At 37.3% G+C, this 21,612-nt stretch overlaps 1 protein-coding gene across 2 annotated transcripts in view; it reads right to left on the bottom strand.

Moving 5' to 3' along the window:
- Positions 1 to 342: 342 nt before the first annotated feature.
- ERLEC1 (endoplasmic reticulum lectin 1) overlaps positions 343 to 21,612 on the bottom strand; it is a 32,146-nt gene continuing 10,876 nt past the window's right edge. The window contains exons 7-14 of one of the 2 annotated variants that reach the window (XM_059187654.1): positions 19,469 to 19,692; positions 19,247 to 19,376; positions 12,240 to 12,401; positions 11,350 to 11,409; positions 6,940 to 7,064; positions 5,142 to 5,219; positions 3,524 to 3,599; positions 343 to 1,251 (exon numbers count right to left, since the gene is read on the bottom strand). In XM_059187654.1, coding sequence (XP_059043637.1) covers positions 1,180 to 1,251; positions 3,524 to 3,599; positions 5,142 to 5,219; positions 6,940 to 7,064; positions 11,350 to 11,409; positions 12,240 to 12,401; positions 19,247 to 19,376; positions 19,469 to 19,692 — 927 coding nt within the window. In that variant the 3' untranslated portion in view covers positions 343 to 1,179. The remainder of the gene's footprint in view (positions 1,252 to 3,523; positions 3,600 to 5,141; positions 5,220 to 6,939; positions 7,065 to 11,349; positions 11,410 to 12,239; positions 12,402 to 19,246; positions 19,377 to 19,468; positions 19,693 to 21,612) is intronic. The other variant, XM_059187655.1, reaches the window with a different exon arrangement.

Below are 21,612 nucleotides of genomic sequence, written 5' to 3'. Positions count from 1 at the left end.
AGTGAGGCTCAAAATGTTACTGATCTGTGCAGGATCACACAGCTAGAAGTTAAAGAGAGTATCTGGACTTCGGTTTGAATGCAAGGTCTGTGCTCTTTCCCTATGTGCTGCTTCGCACTAAAATCTACAAACAGACCTGCAATAATCAACTGCATTAACCATTTCTCAAACGAAAATATCTTTGGCCGGAACTACTGAAAAGGAGGAAAAGTAAAGCATTTTATAGCCACTATTCTGTCCTTATTTAGCTATGTACATCCAAAACACAACAGGATAATGTTCTGTGCAACACGGTGATGGAGAAAATAAAGGAAAGTAATAATCTACTATTGACTACATGACAACGCTGCTTGTGAACTTTTTATTCACTTCAAAATAAATATTGTGCTGTAAAACTGTCCAGAACTAAAATCTGTAGTATACAGCAGACAAGTACAAAGGCTGGCCAGCACAGTGTGTTTTGTTGGAGTAAACCATTCTAAGTCAAGAGAGAAGAATGTCTGTCTACACCACATACACCTCGGGGAAAAACACATTCACATCAGGGAGAAAGAAACAGATTAAAAGTTCCAAGAGAGAAACAACCTCTTACAAGTAAGAGTTTCTTGAAATTAACAGAAGTGAAGAAAACTTAAATGTTGTGAGGCTCTATTATGTGCCCAGTTTCTAGTTTAATACCTGGTAGAGAGCAGTTGCTAAATAAAAATTTGTTGAAAGGATTTCAGGCACTAGAATTTACATATTTTACATGGTCTCTGATTTAAACAACCTCCTATCAATTTCCTTCTTCATTATCTTTAGTTCATTAACTAGTTATATATACTATAATTTACATAATAAATCTATTTTTTAAAACTTTCAATAGGTACAGTTATGATATTTCATTAGGCTGGACTGTGAATTGCTTGGATGAGATTTATTTTGGAATCACATTATCCAAGCAAGAAACACAATCAGTTCATAAGACACAACAAAAATGAAAGAAGTGAGACAATTATCTGCCTTAGAAGTTTATCAATAACCTCTTATATACACATACATATTCACAAAGTGGTTGAGAGTCCTTTTATACGATCCTTTAGATGAGGTTCAGTGGCTGAGAACTCTACAATGAGACACATGGTTGGACAGAAATCATGACTGTCAATGATCTTTTCTTTCCCTAAACTTTATTATCCTTTAGTTGGGGAGAGAAAGAAGTCCATTTTCATCTGCTGTATCTAAGATTTTACAGATCACTGGAGATTCAACCTAAAGACAAAAACAATAAAGCCATTAAAAAGCTGCTAAACTGAATACATTATTCAGTGTTCTACTGCATGAATACAGATGTATAAATGTTAAATGTATATTCATAAAAATGTAAAATTTCCCCAAACTGATAAATAATATCAACCCATACATGCAAAAAGCTCTGTGAACTCTGACCAGGAAAAATACAGAGAAAGCCACTCTTAAGCATCATATAACCAAAGGTAAGACCATAAATTTTCTAGATAGAAACATAGGATAATATTTTCTTTTTAAAAAATTTTTAAAGATTTTTATTTATTTATTTAAGACAGAGAGAAAATGAGAGAGAGAGAGAGCGCATGAGAGTGAGGAGGGTCAGAGGGACAAGCAGGGAACCCGATGTGGGACTTGATCCCAGGACTCTAGGATTGTGACCTGAGCTAAAGGCAGTTGCTTAACCAACTGAGCGACCTAGGTGCCCTAGGGTTATATTTTCATGACTTTGGGGTAGCAACATTTCTTAGAACAAAATAAAGCACTAGCCATAAAAAGGAAAAACTGGTTAAAATAAACTTCATCAAATAAACTTTTGCTCATCAAAAGACATTAGGAAAATAAATAGGTGAGCCACAGATTGAGGAAAGAAAGTGTGCACTATAAATAAAAGAACTCATATCCAGAATGTATTTGAACTTCTAAAAATAAGAAGACAAACCACAACAATAAAAAGGGGTAAAGACTAACAGATGACAGAGTCTCCTTGACCAAACTTAAGTAAAGATCCCCAATTCCTCTTTTTGGCTACGCCTCTTCTTGTACTTGTGCCCTGTAGTCCAGTTGTTGCAAGAATCCTGATAAACCAGTGTAGAGAGAACCCCTCACCCTCAACATCTAATCATCCATTCCATAGCTAATCAAATTCCTCATCTCTCACCTTTGAGAGCTGATCATTCTGGCCTGTCTTCAGCAGTAATCCTGTTGACTCAGTTAAGCTGATGTCTCCTTTTAGTAATTTTCCGTCCACTGAGCCACCCCCACGCTGCCACCTTCTGCTCACTGGCTGTACATCCCCAGCTGTCTTGGCTGTATGTAGTGTTAGGCTGGATCTCTCTTCCCTACTGTGAAAGTCTTGACACACTTATTGCCAACAGTCCTGAATAAAGACTGTTTTAATAAGTGTCAGAATAATTTTTCTTAAAAAAAAACTTGGCTAGGCACTTCACAAAGATCTATGAATGAACAATCACAGGAAAAGCTGCTCAACACCATTTTCCATATGGGAAATACATATTAAAATGACTAAAGTGGCTAAAAGAAAAAAGACTCCGGATACCAAATGTTGAGGAGGATGTGGAGGATGCAATACACTTGGAGTCTTGTGTATTACTGGTAGGAATATAAAATGGTACAAGCACTTGGATGACTATTTGGTATAAGCTAAACATGTATCTAAACTATGATTTAGCTCCACACCTAGGTACTTGCCCAAAAGAAATGAAAATACATGCTCACAAAATGACTTGTTAAAAAAAATGTTCACAGCAGCCTTATTCACATAATAAAAAATGAGAACCCCAAATGTTCATATAGAAAAATGAATAAGCAAATGTGTATACAAGTGAATACTATTCAGTACTAAAAAGAGAATGAAATACTGGAGTGACATGGCTGAGTCAAAAAAACATGCCAAGTTAAAGAGGGCAGGCATAAAAAACGATATACTGTATGATCCCATTCATGTGGAATTATAAAAAAAAAAGGCATAACTGCTCTATGGTGTCAGGAAGCAGAAAAGGGTATCTGTGGGGGCTGGGGTCTTGACATAAAAGGGGTATAAACCATTTTTTTGCAGTGACAGATACCTTTTGGGTGATAATTCCATCGGTATATAAAATTATCAAAGTGTATCAAACTCCACACTTAAGATCTCTGCATTTTATTTTTTGTAAATTGTACCTCAATAAAAAAGATTTTAGCTTTTATGAGAGAGTATGGGAACTATATTAAATTTTGGAGATTGGGGCACCTGGGTGGCTCAGTGGGTTAAGCCTCTGCCTTCGGCTCAGGTCATGATCCCAGGGTCCTGGGATCGAGCCCCACATCAGGCTCTCTTCTTAGCAGGGAGCCTGCTTTCTCCTCTCTCTCTTTCTGCCTACTTGTGATCTCTGTCTGTCTAATAAATAAATTAAAAATAAAATTTTGGAGATTACTGAGGGTCCTTTCAAGACTTAATTCTAAAAACAGAAACATGTTCCCAAACTGAATTCCTGAGTATTATTTCTGTACTTACCCCAAGGATATACTGACAGGAGTGAGGCTCTAGCATATATACAGTAACAGCATGAGGAGAATCTGATTCTTTACACCTGAAAGAGAGAGTACTTTATTTTTATTTTTTTCAAGATTTTAATTATTGATTTGAGAGAGAGATCACAAGTAGACAGAGAGGAAGACAGAGAGAGGAGGAAGCAGGCTCCCTGCTGAGCAGAGAGGCCAATGTGGGGCTCTATCCCAGGATCCTGAGATCATGACGTGAGCCGAAGGCAGAGGCTTAACCCACTGAGCCACCCAGGAGCCCCCAGAGAGCCCTTTAAAGTACTGCCCAAACCATACAAAAGTATTTTTATTTTAAAAAGACTTAATTAATTAATTGAAAGAGTGAGTGAGCGCACATATATGCACACAGGTGAGATGGGGCAGAGGTAGGCGGTGGGGAGGTGAAGAGGGAGAAGGAAAGAGAATCCCAAGAAGACGGCTTGCTGACTCCAGAACCTGACATGGGTTTTGAGCTGAATCAGGGCCTGAGCTGAAATCAGGAGTCAGCTGCTTAAACAACTAGTGTACAAAAGTATTTTTAACTGTTTTCCTTTTAAGCTATACAAATCTCATGTAGGTAACCCTGTATAATTTAATATAATAAATAATTGAAATAATATAAAAATCATTATAACTTACAAATAAATAATTATATTGAAATAATTTTAGTATTTTATTTATCTTTAAATATTTTATTTATTTATATTAGAGAGAGTGCATGAGTGAACAGAGGGAGGGGCAAAGGAAGAGGGAGAGTATCTGAAGGAGATTGCACCCTTAGGACGGAGCCAGATGTGGGGCTCAGTCTCAAGACCCTGGGCTCATGACCTGAACTGAAACCAAGAGTCGGCCACCCAGATACCTCAATGTTTTATTTATTTTTAAAAACAATTTTCTAGATCTTTTAAAGTTTCTTGCTCTCTCTCTCTCTCTTTTTTTTTTTTTTTTTAAGATTTTTTATTTATTTAACACAGAGAGAGAGATCACAAGTAGGCAGAAAGGCCGCAGGATGGGGAGGAAGCAGCCCGACATGGGGATCGATCCCAGAACCCTGAGATCATGACCTGAGCCGAAGTCAGAAGCCTACATCTCTGAGCCACCCAGGTGCCCCCTCCTCTTTCTTTTTTTAATCTCTTCAACCAACGTGGGGCTCAAACTCTCAACCTCGAAATCAAGTCACATGATCCACTGACTGAGCCAGCCAGGTACTCCAATTTTAATATTTTGGAATAAAGTAATAATTTTATATTAAATCAATCCATATATTATTATGCATAAATATAATTATTCACAATTATATTTTACATTTATGTAAACTTTTTTTTTTAAAGATTTATTTACTTATTTGACAGAGATCACAAGTAGGTAGAGAGGCAGGCAGAGAGAGAGGAGAGAGGGAAGCAGGCTTCTCGCTGAGCAGAGAGCGTGATGCGGCGCTCGATCCGCATCAGGACCTCGATCTCAGGACCCTGAGATCATGACCTGAGCTGAAGACAGAGGCTTAACCCACTGAGCCACCATTTATATAAACTTTTACCCACTGGAAGCAGATTAAAGAGAAGCATAAAGCATGAATTGACGGTCCAACTTACTTTAGTTTTACAGTGACCTGTCTTGGTTTGTCAGTTATATCACAAATATCTCCATTCCCATAAAAATGTGACACCATCCTAAACCAGAGAAACATACAAGTTTTATTAACCAAAACTTCATTAATTCAGAGTAATTGTAATGGGGAGGGTGAGAAGATGGTTAGAGGGATAGTTTTGTATTAGTTATATTTTTAGGGTCATGTCACCAAGAAAATCAGATTCTATAAGAAGAATATAAAACTGAAATACTGTGGAATGATTTAATTAATAATCTTCAATTTGCATATCATTTTTTGTGTACAAACAGTTAAGGTTAAAGGGTTTTTTAAAAAGTCCTTTTGAAGTGACCATTTCTTCAGCCCTAGGTATTATTTACTTTGTGGCACATTTTTCCCTTTCTGCCATCCTCCAGCCAGCTCCACTCATTAAAAGACGTCATGCAGGTATACAAAAGTAGAGGCTAGGTTAACATACAATTTTCAGATGAGCAGGATCTAAAAAATTTTTCAATTACCCTAGCCTTATGCTCCTGTGCTTCAATATGCATTGCTCCTAACACCATGAGCTACTTTCACATGAAACATACCTGAATGTAAGAAAAGTCAATCTTGTTTAGCATATTCTAATACTTAAATGCCCATCGCTTAATTTTGCTAACTTTGATTCTGGTCAGCCCAAGAAGTCAATACACTCTTTTTTATTGTTTTTTTTTTAGATGTTATTTATTTATTTGACAGACAGAGATCACAAGTGGGCATAGAGGGAAGCAGAGAGAGAGCAGAGAGCCCGATATGGGGCTCAATCCCAGGACCTTGAGACCATGACTTGAGCCGAAGGCAGAAGCTCAATCCACTGAGCCACCCAGGCGCCCCCATTTTTTTTTTTTTTTTTTAAGATTTTTACTTTTAACCCAATGTGGGGCTTGAACTCACAACCCTGAGATCAAGAGTCCCATGCTCTATGGACTGAGGCAACTAGGTACCCTGAGGTCAGCACACTCTAAAAACAGAGTCTCTTAATGCCATCTATGCTAGGAAGGACAAAGTTAATACCCAAGAAAGAAAGAATGAATAATTTAAGATTGTCCAATTAAGAGACTACAAGAAAACTAAAGCTTAGTTTTTCTTGGAAAAGCTTAGTTATTCTTGCTGTAACAAGATGTAACTCAAAGAAGTTGTGAGATAGTTTTTCAGAGAGCCACTGTTTATTTTCAATCATAACCTCACAGAGGTCAAGTGACAAGGGAAATGCTAGAATAAATTAAAATAGAATTAACTGACTTGAAAAAGGTAAACAGGACACATGGAAGAGGCAATGCTTTCTAACAGCTTTCTGACCTAATGGCTGGAATTAAGCCAGTGTCACGAAGGCAGCCCCCAGCACTCTCTCTTACCACACCACCACCGCTGCTAAAGGCAGCAGCCAGAATTTACTACAAGCTGTTGCAGGCACTTGTGTTACATACATGATCGTTAAAATGTCATAACAATCCTATGAGGCAAATGCCAGTAAACAAGAAAAATGAGACTTAAGAAGATTATGTGATTTACCCAAGGTAGTAAGTGAAGAGCCAGCATTTGAATCTAGGGCCCCCTGCCCCGCCCATTCCTGACACCCACCAATTCTGCAACTGTGTTCTTAACTGTGTTCTTAATTATCTTAGGAAAAGAAAATTAATTTAAAAGATGTCCCTGAGAAAAACTGACTGGAGATTTTACTTAAGTGTTTAAATTTTATGCTTCTCAATATTCTGAGTTTTAAATATTCTAATCCAGAGGCAAATAAGGTTAATCTTTACCTGACTGTCTGGGTACCATCATCTTGAAGGTGATAGGCTCTAGCAGTATTCTTCTTAGCCCATTCAATATGCTCTTCTTGGTTCCATGTACCCACAACCACAGAGGTCTTCCCACTATCTTTGTCCTAATATATGAAAAGGTATTTGTAAGGAATCCTTGATATCATCAAGTACACATTTATCCTGATGGCCTATAAGTTATAGTCCTTATCTTCACCTGCATACTGCAGACAAGTGTTTAGATGTTAGTCAAACAATGCTAGTCAAGTCTGTTACCTTCTTTGTTCCTTGTTTCTCTGAATAATGTAACTACTTCCTGGTCAGGCTAGCTCCACATCCACTTATGTTTGACTCTTTTATTTCCTTCCTCTCCTACATTTATTGGTTTTGTCCATTGTTTTCCTGCAGATGTTCTTGGCTTCAGACTCTTCCTCTACATTTCCAATGCCAGCATCTCACCCCTCCAACCACGAGTTTAATTTCTCATACCTAAGTGATGTAACTGCATACTACTGTGATTCTTCTTTTTTTTTTTTTTTTAAAGTAGGCTCCACACCCATCATGGAGAACAGTGTGGGCTTAAACTCACCTGAGATCAAGACTTGAGCTGAGATAAAGAGTCGGACACTTAACCAGCTGAGCCACCCAGGCGCCCCACTACCATGACTCTTAATTAAATCTCTGGCCTAGATCTCTTACCTGCAGACCCACTGAGCCTACCTCCATTCTACTTCTATTCTTTCAAATGCCAATCTGCAAGTATAGGAGTATGCACAGTACTTATTTGATATCATGCTTATTTCTGTATCAAGACTGTCTGTTCAGAAACTTCCTTCCTCATTATGTTAATTTTTTTAAACATGAACTATATACTGTCTTATATGAGGACTTCTCTCCTTTTATTTCCTCTCCCCTCCCTTCCTTCCAGTTTTCCTTTCCTTCTTCATGTTTCATGCTAGGCATCATGCTGAGCACTAGAATTTAGCATACATGTGATTAATAGAATTAGAAACCCTTACGGTGGCAGATGAAAGAGGCACAGCCACTGCTATTAAGCAGAGCTTACCGCCTAGTGGAAGAGACAATGATTTCACATTCTTTTAGCAACCACACTGTAAGTTACTAGATAGACAGGGACTGAAGCTGCAAAGTGAAATGTTTAAGAGGCTGGATATGAGGAAGTCTGGGTGCCTCAGTGGGTTAAGCCTCTGCCTTCGGCTCAGGTCATGATCTCAGAGTCCTGGGATCCAAACCCCCTTTCTCTCTGCTTGCCTCTCTGCCTACTTGTGATCTCTCTTTCTCTCTCTCTCTGTCAAATAAATAAATAAATAAATAAAATCTTTAAAAAAATCTTTAAAAAGAATAAAAGAGGCTGGATATGGAGCAAGACTGCTTGCGTTAGAACTCTGGTTTCATTATTTACTCTGAATGTGGTTTTAGGCAAGTTATTAAACTCATATCCTCACCTTGGAAGAACAACAGTCACCTCTTAATGGTTGTTATGAGGATCAAGTTAATATGCATACTTAGAACAGTGCCTGGTGTACAAGGAGTATTATATTTGTTAGCTACCATTATTTGTTTATCTTACAAAGCTCCTAGCAGAGTCCCTTAGAAAGTTCTAAGTTATATGACCTTGGGCAAAATGAGTTTGATAAAACCTAGTGTTGGCAAGTGTATGGGGGAAAAAAAGTCATGTGTGTGCATGTGTGTATTTTAAAGTCATTGTTAATGGGAATGCCTTACAACTTTTTGGAAGGCAATGTTATATATTTATTTATTTTATTTGCCAGAGAGAGAGAGCACTAGAAGAGGGAGCGGCAGGCAGAGGGAGCAGGCTCCCCGCTGAGCAAGAAGACTGATGCAGGACTCGATTCCAGGACCCTCAGATCATACCTAAGCTGAAGGCAGACGCTTAGCCAACTGAGCCACCCAGGCGTCCCTGGGAGGCAATATTCAATATGCACACATTTTGACTAGCAAATCCATTGCTAGAAATGTACCTTATGAATATACTTGCAGATGTTTACCAACAAAACTATTTATAAATGCTCACTAAGATGCTATCACAGCAAAAACTGGAAATCATTCAACCATCTGTCGGTAGAGATCTGGCTAAATACATTGTGATTGTAAATATACTCCTCTGTACCTGCTAAGAAAAAATGAGATCAGCTGTTGCTAGCACAGAAAGATCTCCAAGATACTAACTGAAAAGAGTAAGTGCAGAACAGTGTATTTACTAGTTATACTACCATTTATGTATATGCCTTTTTTTTCTTGAGGAGGGTTTTTTTTTTTTTTTTTTTAATTTAAAGATTTTATTTATTTACTTGAGAGAGAGACAGTGAGAGAGAGCATGAACGAGGAGAAGGTCAGAGAGAGAAGCAGACTCCCCATGGAGCTGGGAGCCCGATGCGGGACTCGATCCCGGGACTCCAGGATCATGACCTGAGCCGAAGGCAGTCGTCCAACCAACTGAGCCACCCAGGCGTCCCGAGGAGGGTTAACTAAGAAAATGTTAACAGCAATTACTCTTAGGAAATGGGACAATGGTGGAGGAGAATGTTACTATTCCTTCTAAATTTCTGGAATATATTCCTTTAATTTAAAACAAAGCAACTGGGGCGCCTGGGTGCTCAGTCATTAAGCGTCTGCCTTCGGCTCAGGTCATGATCCCAGGGTCCTGGGATCTAGCCCTGCATTGGGCTTCCTGCTTCTCCCTCTCCCACTCTCCCTGCTTGTGTTCCCTCTCTTGCTGTGTCTCTGTCAAATAAATAAATAAAATCTTAAAACAAAAACAAAAACAAAGCAACTAGGTATTATCTGGGCTATAGTTAGGTAGTATTTTTTTCTATTAATAAATGTTATTAAAAATAAATGAAACTTCTACATAGTAGCAAGAAGAAGTGAGAAGAGTCGTCAAATGGCATCTCTCAGATTTAAGCAGAGAAATAAAATCTCCTAGTTTACAGATGCCTCATAAGTTTTGATTGATTTAAATGTGGAAGGTTGGGGCGCCTGGGTGGCTCAGTGGGTTAAGCCGCCGCCTTCGGCTCATGTCATGATCTCAGGATCCTGGGATCAAGCCCCGCATCGGGCTCTCTGCTCAGCAGGGAGCCTGCTTCCTCCTCTCTCTCTGCCTGCCTTTCTGCCTGATTGTGATTCCCTCTCTATCAATAAATAAATAAAATCTTTTAAAAAATAATAAAAAAAAATGTGGAAGGTTGAGTTGATCTTTCCTGATATGATCTGTCTTGGAATTTAAGACTGACTCATAACATCTCAAGACGGTAAAGACAGTGTCTTTTTTTTTTTTTTTTTTTAAAGATATCATTTATTTATTTGACAGAGAGAAAGAGAGAGATCACAAGCAGGCAGAGAGGCAGGCAGAGAAAGAGGGGGAAGTAGGCTCCCCGCTGAGCAGAAAGCCAGATGCAGGGCTCGATCCCAGGACCCTGAGATCATAACCTGAGCAGAAGGCAAAGACTTAACCCACTGAGCCACCCAGGCGCCCAAGACAGTATTTTTAAATTACTAGTTATTATTTCTTTGGGGGAATAAAAAGAGATGTTTAAAAAGCCAGATGGATATTTATTAATCAATGTTTGTCTTCAACGTCTAGCAGTTTACCTTACCAAACAAGGTACAATTATGACAAATAAACTTATTGAAGCCTGAAGTTCAGAATTTTTTTTTTTTAAAGATTTTATTTATTTATTTGACAGACAGAGATTACAAGGAGGCAGAGAGGCAGTTGGAGAGAGGAGGAAGCAGGCTCCCTGCTGAGCAGAGAGCCCAATGTGGGGCTCGATCCCAGGACCTTGGGATCATGACCTGAGCTGAAGGCAGAGGCTTTAACCCACTGAACCACCCAGGCGCCCCTGAAGTTCAGAATTTAAGCAGTTTAGCTAAAGTGCAGAAGAAAATGCTATCTGATTTATTAAATTAGACATAAAAAGAAGAATAAAAAGCTAATTGTACAATCTTAAAACTTACTTGATTTTAAATATGGATGATATGGTATGTTCTTTTAGCTGAGAAACTTGCTGTATTTACCCTATTTTCCTAACCTGAGCCCTAACTACTATCTTACTACTCACTTTATTAATTTAAAGAATTTTAATGACTAATTTCTCAGTCAAAGCTAAAGAGATTAGTCATAATAGCCTATTATTACTCCAGAGTCCCAGTCATACAAGAATCTGAGGAGTTTATAAATGTTACTTTAAGATGAGTGACTTAGTTAAAACCAAGTTTTCCATTTTCTAGAACTCAGAGACACTTTGAGTATTTTCATATTAAAGTTACTTCATGATCAAAATGCCATTCCCCCCTCCTTTTTTTCACAAACGATTTTTAAAACTTTAATCTACCTAGTGGTAGAATGATAAAAAGGTTATTCTATACCTCATGATATTGATGTACATGTTTGCCATAGCAGAATTCATATTTCCACCAACCAACGCCCTACAGGAAAGAAAACAGATCAAGTTACACAAAGAGAATGGGGGATTGTGGTCTTCTCAGTATTGCCATATGAGAATAACAGAAATATATATAACTAGAAAAATTGTAAGAGTAATAATATGGTTGAAAATTAAAATAAAAAAGTTACTGAGAAATAATGTTATACAGTGAAAGATGATTATACTCGGTGTGATATGCACTGAGTAATGCACAGGGTTGTCAGATCTATATTACACATGCCTGAAACTAACATAACGATGTCAACCACACTTCAGTAATAAAAAGAAAAAAGAAATTACTGAGAAATAATAATTAAAAAAAAGACAAATACAGTGAATAGCTGCTGTATTGCCTTGGTAAAATAAAATAAAAATTCCACTTAGTGTATTTCCCATTGAAACTATTAGTTTATTAGGGGCAGAATTTAACCTTTGTAGACGTTAACTCAAGTTTTAAAAGTGATTGCCACATAAATAAAACGTAGGCTATTCAATTTTTTTTTTTTTTTTTAAGGCTATCTAGTCCTTGATGCCCATTCCAGCAATCAATCAGAATCCCACATGACTTAGTTGTATGTATTTTCTGTCAAGTAAAGGTCAAGTTTAGCTTGTAAGTAAAGGTCAAGTTTTAGCTTATGAGCAAAGGAAACATAATGGCTATTACTTAGATTATAGTAAGATGCAGACAGAAAATATCGATTAGGAGGCTTCCAGAATCCTGCCATTTCTCTATTGACAAAAATTTTTTTCAGTGCTGCTGATGCCCTGTGACTAAAGAGCACGTAAGTGAAGGCTGTTAAATAAATATTGAAACCAAAGTTCACTTCTCACCCCATGAAAGCAGTAGGAACCACTAAGGAACTCTTTTATGAGTTGGTCATCTGTCAATTTGGATATGTGGGTTGTTCCAACAGTGAGCATAGGCTGAGAACCAACAGCAATGGGTTTGTGGATTGCTGGAAATCTCTCTTCTTTAGTGGACTGCAACTCTTCCTAAAATTAAACACATATGTTAAGGGCTTCTATATCATACTTTTTTTAAGTTATGACTTTAATTACTATTTTTAAACTGAAGGAAATTAGGAAAATAAAAGTTGCCCACTCATTTTTAATGTGTTTTAAGAAAATGAGTTTTGCAACACTTAATACGATAGAGAAAGCTCTAGACAAATTAGTTCCCTCTATCAGGGGGTATGATGGCCATTCTTTTTTTTTTTTTTTTTTTTTTTAAAGATTTTATTTATTTATTTGACAGAGAGAGATCACAAGTAGACAGAGAGGCAGGCAGAGAGAGAGACAGGGAAGCAGGCTCCCTGCTGAGCAGAGAGCCCGATGCGGGACTCAATCCCAGGACCCTGAGATCATGACCTGAGCTGAAGGCAGCGGCTTAACCCACTGAGCCACCCAGGCGCCCCTATGATGGCCATTCTTAACATACAGAGATAATTGCCATTTCACATATTTTTTTTCATTTTTCTTTTTTTTGATCAGAGCAGCTAGAGTTATTCCAATGCAAATACCTAAGCTATGTAATATTCCACCTTACTAAAACACACACACACATTATATACACACAAATACAAAGATATATACACAAATAGACATCAGCACTTTTTTTTTTTACTATTTCTAATGGGACTGTAAAATTCCACAATTCTTCTCAAGTACAATCTGATAGTATATATCAAAACCCTTCAATATGTGCTTACCTTTGACCTATTTCTAGAAATTTATCTGGAGTAAAGAATCACCACTGATGGATGCAAAAATTTAGCTCCAGTGACATTCAGTGTGGCATTCTTCATGTTAGCAAAAAATTGTGGGTAACAAAAATATTCAAACCAGTAAATAATTTAAGTAACTTTTGGTACTTTAAACAATGAAATATGTGAGTTAATTAAAATAATATAGATGATTATGTCATAGGAATGTAAAAATGATATATTGTTAAGTGAAAACAAGTGAAGATATTTTATATATTTACACACAAACAGAGCACACAGTTTGGTCCTAATTATTTTTTTTTTAATGTCTATCTCTCTGTGTGTTATGTATCAAAAAAAAAAAAAAATCCCCAAAAAGACTGAAAGGAAATGCACTAAAATATTATTTAACCACTTGTTAGATTTTGTCTCTATATTTAGTTCTGGAAAATATGGTTACAATGGGTAAATAAAAGACAACAAGAAGGGTAAAGAGGAGCTGAGTGGGAGTAAATATGAATATTAATTATAATTATTAAAATGCAGCAGGATCTGGTTGTTGTCCTGAAGGATGCTACAAGTTGGTCAAGAAAGACATCCACTAAAGGGTGCAGAGAATAGCAGATTCAGAGAGGGAGTGGTAATTCAGAGAGATTTTGATGAACACTTGAAACATGAAGACTTGGGGCGCCTGGGTGACTTGGTGGGTTAAGCCTCTGCCTTCGGCTCAGGTCATGATCCCAGGCTCCTGGGATCAGGCCCTGCGTCGGGCTCTCTGCTCAGCAGGGAGACTGCTTCCACCTCTCTCTCTCTCTGCCTGCCTCTCTGCCTACTTGTAATCTCTACGTGTCAGGTATATAAATAAAATCTTTAAAAAAACAAACAAAAAAGAAACATGAAGATTTCATAAAGAGAAAACTCTTGATTCTTGAAACATGAATAATTTCTGATTTATGTAAATGTCTGCAGGTTTTGTGTCTGTGTGCACATACACATGTGAACCTGAGGAAGACACAAGAAGAGCAAAGACGTGGGGTGTAAAACAATATTTAAAACTAAAGAGATAAACAGGTATTTACTGGTAAAAAAAAATTGCATTAATTCTAAGAAATTTGGATATTATGGATTTTAGGCAAAAATATGGGATTAGATTTTTTATCAGATTTTAAGTAATACTGTCACAGTAGCAGAAAAGGAATAGTAAGAACAAATCCTGAAGTGGGGAGCCACATTGGCAGTTGAAGTAACCCAAGCCACAGAGGAAGAGACTCTAAAGGAATGACAGAAGTAGGGTGGAGAGAAAAGTTATGAAAGAGGATAAGGAGTTAGAATCCAGAAGAAAACTGGGTTTTGACAGTAAGAGGTGAAAATGAATCTAGATCAGAATTAAAGGAGTATACCAATTAAAACTGAATAACAGGGCGCCTGGGTGGCTCAGTGGTTAAGCCGCTGCCTTCGGCTCAGGTCATGATCTCAGGGTCCTGGGATCGAGTCCCGCATCGGGCTCTCTGCTCAGCAGGGAGCCTGCTTCCTCCTCTCTCTCTCTCTCTCTCTGCCTGCCTCTCTGCCTACTTGTGATTTCTCTCTGTCAAATAAATAAATAAAAAATCTTTAAAACTGAATAACATAATTAAAAAAAAATAAATAGTAAAAGGGTTCTTTGTAAGTATATAGTGGATATGACGCCTCCTTTCACCTGCTGTAGTTGCCATTAATCAACTGTGGTTCTTTTCTCCTTCTTTGGCTGGTGGGAGTCATTGGAAGGTCACTCTAGAAACCAATGACCTTACCCTTCTTCTCCTCCAAAATTATAGATGAGCACAAAGACTGCCATATGACATCTTATTTTTTGAAAGGATCTTGGATTTGGGGTTTATTTATTTTTATTTTTTATTTAAAAATAATTTTTAAAAATTAATATATAATGTATTATTTGCCCCAGGGGTACAAGTCCATGAATCATCAGTCTTACACATTTCACAGTACTCACCATAGCACATACCCTCTCCAATGTCCATAACCTAGCTACTCTATCCCTACCCTGCCACCCCCCAGCAACCCTCAGTTTGTTTCCTGAGATGAAGAGTCTCTTATGGTCTCCCTCCCAATCCCATCTTGTTCCATTTTTTCCCTCCCTAACCCACACAACCCCTGACCTCGTATCAGAGATATCATATGATAAGTGGAAAGGACCTTGGATTTTATGTATAGTCTTTCTACATTCAGAACATACTATGCTCCTGGTACTGTTTTAAGTGCTGAGTATTAAAGACGAAGATGACATAGTCACTGCTAAGTGACTAAGTAGCTAAGTAAGGTCTAACAGACTAAACAAATTACTTAGAATGCATGAAACCTGTAGTAAGGTTAGTGAGGAAAAACATTACTAATGCATAGTGAAACCTTTAGCTCAGATAGGGGAAGAGGTAGGAAGGACAGAAGTATGACCATTTATTATTGCTTCTTGTGGACAGAACATCTTGCATTGTTAAGAAAATTATTCCAATAAAAGCAAGATGATAATTTTTATGGTAGGGTTTGGAAATTCATAAATCATCTAGTAATCTCCAAATAAATGTATTATAATAACAGCACCGATAGCACCAAATTAGCCTCAGCAAATTCATCCCATTTAAAGGCATGATGGACCTATGCTGTCTTTCACTGGTCTGACCATTTAGCAAGAATATCTGTACCATCTTTAGGCACAGAAGATGTGATATAGCATATAGACAATTAATTATACCCAGAGGATCCTCAACAATAGTTACCATAGCTTGACACTCATGAACAACAGAGATGAGATGATAAAGATGTGAAAGGCCCTATCACAAAACAGAATGGCCTTGGATGTACTCACCTTAGCACAAGGGGGCACATCAAACCAAATGAAGCGTGTATAAGCCTGATAATTCAGGAAGTATCACTTATGCTTTAAAAGACATGCATACAGAGATACAGGCATAGATGGTCCTGTGCGCACTTTAACCCAGTAGTTATCAAACTGGTTTAGAGTCTGGGGGACATGGTAGCAAAATTATTACTCATTCTTAGTTGTGTCAACATAGGTCTCTTTTCTTGCTGTCTCTACAGCTGCGTGGATTATGCATTCAACCTGGACACTGTCCAGTCAAGGAGCTCCTACTGCAAAAAAGCCCTTCTCTGATGGCCTAGAGAATATCATCAAAGAGGTGGGCATATAAGACTCTAAGGGGTTGGTTTTGAGGGGTAGGTGATAGCTAGACTAACATCATCCTGGATCAATCTGCTACAATGACCCCCTCTGTCACTTGAAGCCTTCTTGAGTACAGCTCCCCCACCATTGTGTCCTTTGTTCAACTAGGCCCTTAAGGACACCCTTGGGGCGCAACATTCTTGTTCTGCTGGAGAAGTGACTATGACTCACACCTATCTTTTTTTTTTTTTTTTAAAGCCTCATTAAGACTTTATTTAGTGGGTTATCTAGCAAATAGTTTCTATAGTAACACTTATTCCTAAACATTCTCTTGGGTGGTTCCCTAGTGTGTACTCCCAGCCTTTAGGGTTAGAAAAGCAGATCTTTACAAGAGGTGGGGTTGTAGAGATCAGGATGTCATATTGTCTATTTGCCATAGCCCAAGAGGCCTTAGTCCTAATGCCCCTTAATAAACCCCTTCATGGGGGCGCCTGGGTGGCTCAGTGGATTAAGCCGCTGCCTTCGGCTCGGGTCATGATCTCAGTGTCCTGGGATCGAGCCCCGCATCGGGCTTTCTGCTCAGCAGGGAGCCTGCTTCCCCTTCTCTCTCTGCCTGACTCTCCGCCTACTTGTGATCTCTCTCTCTGCCAAATAAATAAATAAAATCTTAAAAATAAATAAATAAATAAACTACTTCATGTCAAACAAAACAAAAGTTAACAGGTATTAATATCAAAACAAAATTCTGATAGCCAGATATGTATTTCTGTTTAAAACAGAAAAAAAATTCATTATCTTTATGGTTACGTTTATTCCACATTTAAAAGGCAAACCATATGACAAATACCATTTTTTTAAAAAAGTTATGCATAATAACTAGATTTATAAAGGAAAGGATTTTGAGAAAAATATCATTTTAAATAACTACTTGCCCTACAGTATTACCTAAAGTTTTCATCTACAATATGTATTCTAAAGGTCCTAAGTATTTTGAAAGTATTATCATCTGTAGCTTTTTAAAAGTAATTTTTCTCAAATGGCAGATTAAACAGATTAATTAGAGAAAAGTAAGCTGCCATTTCTTCTCTAAAGAGTAATTAAAGTTAGGATTTGTTAAGCATTTTGATTGAGCTGACTTCTAAGTACCTGTCAGTATTTAAATCACTATCAGGGAGACAAAAGAAGAGAAATCCATGTCCAATCTCTTAATTGAGCACTTCAAATCAAACACAGATTAATAAGATAGTTTTTCCTTCCTATCAGAATGGCAGCATTCACAACAACTACAAAGAGTTGGGCAATACTTTTACCAGAAGTACTCAAGAGAAAGGGGAGAAGTAGGCTTTGCAGCTCAATGTTAGTTATTAGTTAATTAAACCATTACTAAGTACCCACAGTATACCAGGTATCATTCAAGGAGCTGGAAACCTCAAAGTAATAAAGCATAGCATATTCTCCCTTGATCTTAATGTAAGAATCATAGGAAAATCAACCAATTTTAGCCATGTAAGTGCTATAATGGAGGACTGAATAAAATACAAGATCAAAAAAGAGGAAACACTGATCTCTTCCTGGGGAAATTAATTAGAAGTCCTCTCTCATTTGCAAAGGAAGTAACATGGCTTTAAAAACATGGAGGAAGAGATGCCTGGCTGGCTCATTAAGAAGCATGCACTTTTAATCCTGCGACTGTGAGTTCAAGTTCCATGCTGGGTGTGGAGATTACATAAAAATAAATAAGTAAGTAAATGAATGAAATTAAAAAACAAATAGGGGAGATTAGGAAAAGATCAGATAGCACATGGAAAAGGAGAAGCAGCACTGAGAAGTGGTTAAGAGGACAGGTTCTAGAACCACACTGTTTTGATCTTCATCTCTAACCCGGTCACTTATCACTTCCCTTCTCTGAACCTCAGTTTCCTAATCTGTTTAGGAGGGTGATAATAGTATAGTTTGTAGGTTGCTGTGAGGATTAGATAACAGCTGTTAATATGCAATCCATGTTAACTACTGTGACTGTGGTTTGAGTTCAGGAGAAAGGTCAACGTTGAAGATGTGTATTTGGAACTCATGGGCGTATTAAAGGAAGTTAACAGAATGGGCCTGGATGAGTTCACTTGAGATGGACTATACACACTACAGAGAGAAGGAACTAGGCTAGAACTGTGGGGAACATCAACATTTTCAGCGGCAGGAAGTAGACAAAGACCTAATACACAGGAGAGAAGAACAGAGAGAACCAGAGAGAATGACTTCAAGTAAAGGTAGGAGAGAAAGTTTAAGCTTCACATGTTCAGTGTTTTATGTGCTAAGATCAAGTTATGCATATGTCCAGTGAACTAAGACCCAGAAGACTGATGTTGAATAAGAAGTTTCAGAAGAATGATGGTTTGCTGACATAGAGTAATGGGTTGAAGAAATAACGCATTAGAAGATGAGTTGTAGGGGCGCCTGGGTGGCTCAGTGGATTGAAGCCTCTGCCTTCGGCTCAGGTCGTGGTCCCAGGGTCCTGGGATCGAGCCCTGCATCGGGCACTCTGCTCAGTGAGGAGCCTGCTTCCTCCTTTCTCCTCTCTCTCCGCCTGCCTCTCTGCCTACTTGTGATCTCTGTCTGTCAAATAAATAAATAAAATCTTTAAAAAAAAAAAAAAAGAAGATGAGTTGTAGTCTGTTTCTTCAAGGGGCCTAACTGGGAAGGCCATTCAACTACCTAAAAATTCAACTTCACCACAATTAATAGGATGTCAAACTCTAGAGTATGAAATCATGAGAATAAGATAATGATAAAATAGTTTCTGAGAAGTACAAGAATTAGGAAAATAGTTAAAATATTGGAACTTAACATTTGAGTCAGAAAAATAAATTACTATTACCATGCTAAGGAATGATTAAAATATTGATACATGCTCTGAATTTTGGAAAAGAAAGCCCTGAGAAAATACCATTAGATAATTCTCATACCTCTTTATTTCTCCTGAAAGGCACCCTTAATATTTCTTCCTGTTGTTCCAGTTGTCTCAGGGTGAGGGGTTTGAATGGTGATCCTGGCAGGGACTGGCAAAATATGTCATTCACAGGGGATGCTCTGAATCTATTCAGTAAGAACAAAGCATTAAAGCTAAGCATATGACACTTTAAAGCATGTGAGCATTTCATGTTTAAAATACTAAATCCATATCCTACCTATATTTAGGATGATTGCACAAGAGTGGTGTCAAAATGACAACTTCATATTCACAAGTTGTAACTTCAGCTACTGAAAGAATTTCATGCTTAGATTCAGGATGACATATATACATCACTGTACTTGATCTGGGCCGGTTCTGTTTCAAACTACAAGGTGTACCATTTCCCATTCCCACAGGATAGTAGGGTGTCATCTGACCTTCGATATTTTTAGTGGGAATCTTAAAAAAAAAAAAAAAGAGTGTAAGACCGACTTTTCATTAGAAATGGAGGTAGGGGTGAGAATGGGAGAAACACTTATTCTTAAAGGAAGAAAACTACATTTTATTTATAAACTAACATTTATAAAGGTAACATTTCTATATTTTCTATAAATTCTTCCTCTAACATTCTTTTGATTCCTAAACTCTTATTTGAGCTAATACTTATTTTCAGACCTAGTTTTATATAGGAAAAAAGGGAAATTTTATTCAGTGCTAAAATTAAGATGTAAGATAAGTGTACATTTATATAAAAGGATATAATCTCTTGATTAATCTAATTACTTCTAACACTTAAGAAAGAGATTAAGATAAAATACAGGAACTTACTCTACTGGACTAGTCAGAATTTTCTATACTAAATTCTCAGTGAAGGGCTGTGTTATACTTTAGCTTCTAGAGGTTTGAAGTCTAATTTGTCAAAGTGGGGCTACTTAGTAAAACAATATCTTCTAAAACAGGAATCTTAATACTGTGCTCATTCATTAATCTGCTTACTCTTTTCCCCTGTCATTAATATTAAAAGCCGTACTTTTCAACATAAACTCCCATATAAATCTTTTCAAGGCCAGCAAAGGACAAATGAAGAAATGTTCATGGAATGGAGGAACAAAATAGATTACCTCAGAAGATAAGGATTATTAAGGAGCTAGCTCCCATATTTTATCTACATAAACCAAAGAAAAATCTAATATAAGGGCTCTAAAAAATATATTGTTAATAATATCTCCAAGCAAGCTCTTTGGAGGCAGGGAGCTCATCTTGTATCACTTTGGTACCCTGTCAGTGCCTTATCTAAAATAGGCAATAAACAAATGTTTCCAGGAAAAAAATATTTTGGTTTCTTGTATGCTATTTTCATGCTAGTATCTAGAATTAGAAAATCCTGGGTTCGAAGCCAAGCTTTGAATTCACTGGCTTTCTGACTTTGACCAAATTTCAGTTTTATCATTTGTAGAAGGAAAATAATAATATATACTCAGAGGTTGTGGGAAAAATTAAATATTACCGTTTGTTACATGCCTGACACAGTATGTGGCTTATAAATTGGGGCTCAGTAAATGTTAGTTTTCTTCCCTTACCCTTTTCTTCCTCTTCCTTTATCATTTCACACTTTGAATTCCATCTTGCTATCCTCCAGAGCCACAGTAAATAAATATTTTATCTCAAAGGTAGTCTGTAAAATTAAAATCTTTTAAAATAGCAATGCTATGTGTATTCAAGCTTAGCTTATCAATTCCCCCCAAAGCCACCCTTTTAAGTTATAGGCATCCCTTTTAAGGCTTTTTGCCATTTCACTTTTCTTCTAATAAAATCATCATTATGAGATAAAACCACTTACAGAAATATCTTCTAACAATAGGTTATTAACTCTATGGGAGTTCTTAGGATTCAGAATGTATTCCTTGAACTACAGGGGCATTTAAAAATTGTGATTAGGTACCCTAAGGAATCATTCTTTTTAAACAATCCTATTTTTCAGTCATCAATTATGCATTCACATTCAGTACACACTTATGAAGTGCCTATATTATATCTAGCACTGTGCTTTGCACTGCGGGGTAAAGAGATAAAAGACAGTCCCTGCTTTGAAGATGCTTGCAATCTGGTAGCTTGTTATTTACATATGTAGTTTATCTGTTTTACCCATGGGAGACAGGGACCAAAGCAGGGGGAAAAAGCAAAAGCTCATATTTATAATTGTTTCCAATGTCAAACAGAGGGAACTACTGTGAAGCCTGGAAGTGATACAGTGCCATTATGAAAACTTTCCCAGACACATCTTTGGCAAGTTCCTTAATTTTCCTATGATTTTAAAAGTAAAGAGAAGTATCACAGTATAACTATTCTCAGAAAAACCTAACATACTGCAAATTTTCT

The sequence above is a fragment of the Mustela lutreola genome, chromosome 9 (assembly GCF_030435805.1).
Source record: "Mustela lutreola isolate mMusLut2 chromosome 9, mMusLut2.pri, whole genome shotgun sequence".
Classification (NCBI taxonomy): Eukaryota; Metazoa; Chordata; class Mammalia; order Carnivora; family Mustelidae; genus Mustela; species Mustela lutreola.
Note: the sequence above shows the minus strand (reverse complement) of the source record. Positions and strands in the feature narration are given on the sequence as shown.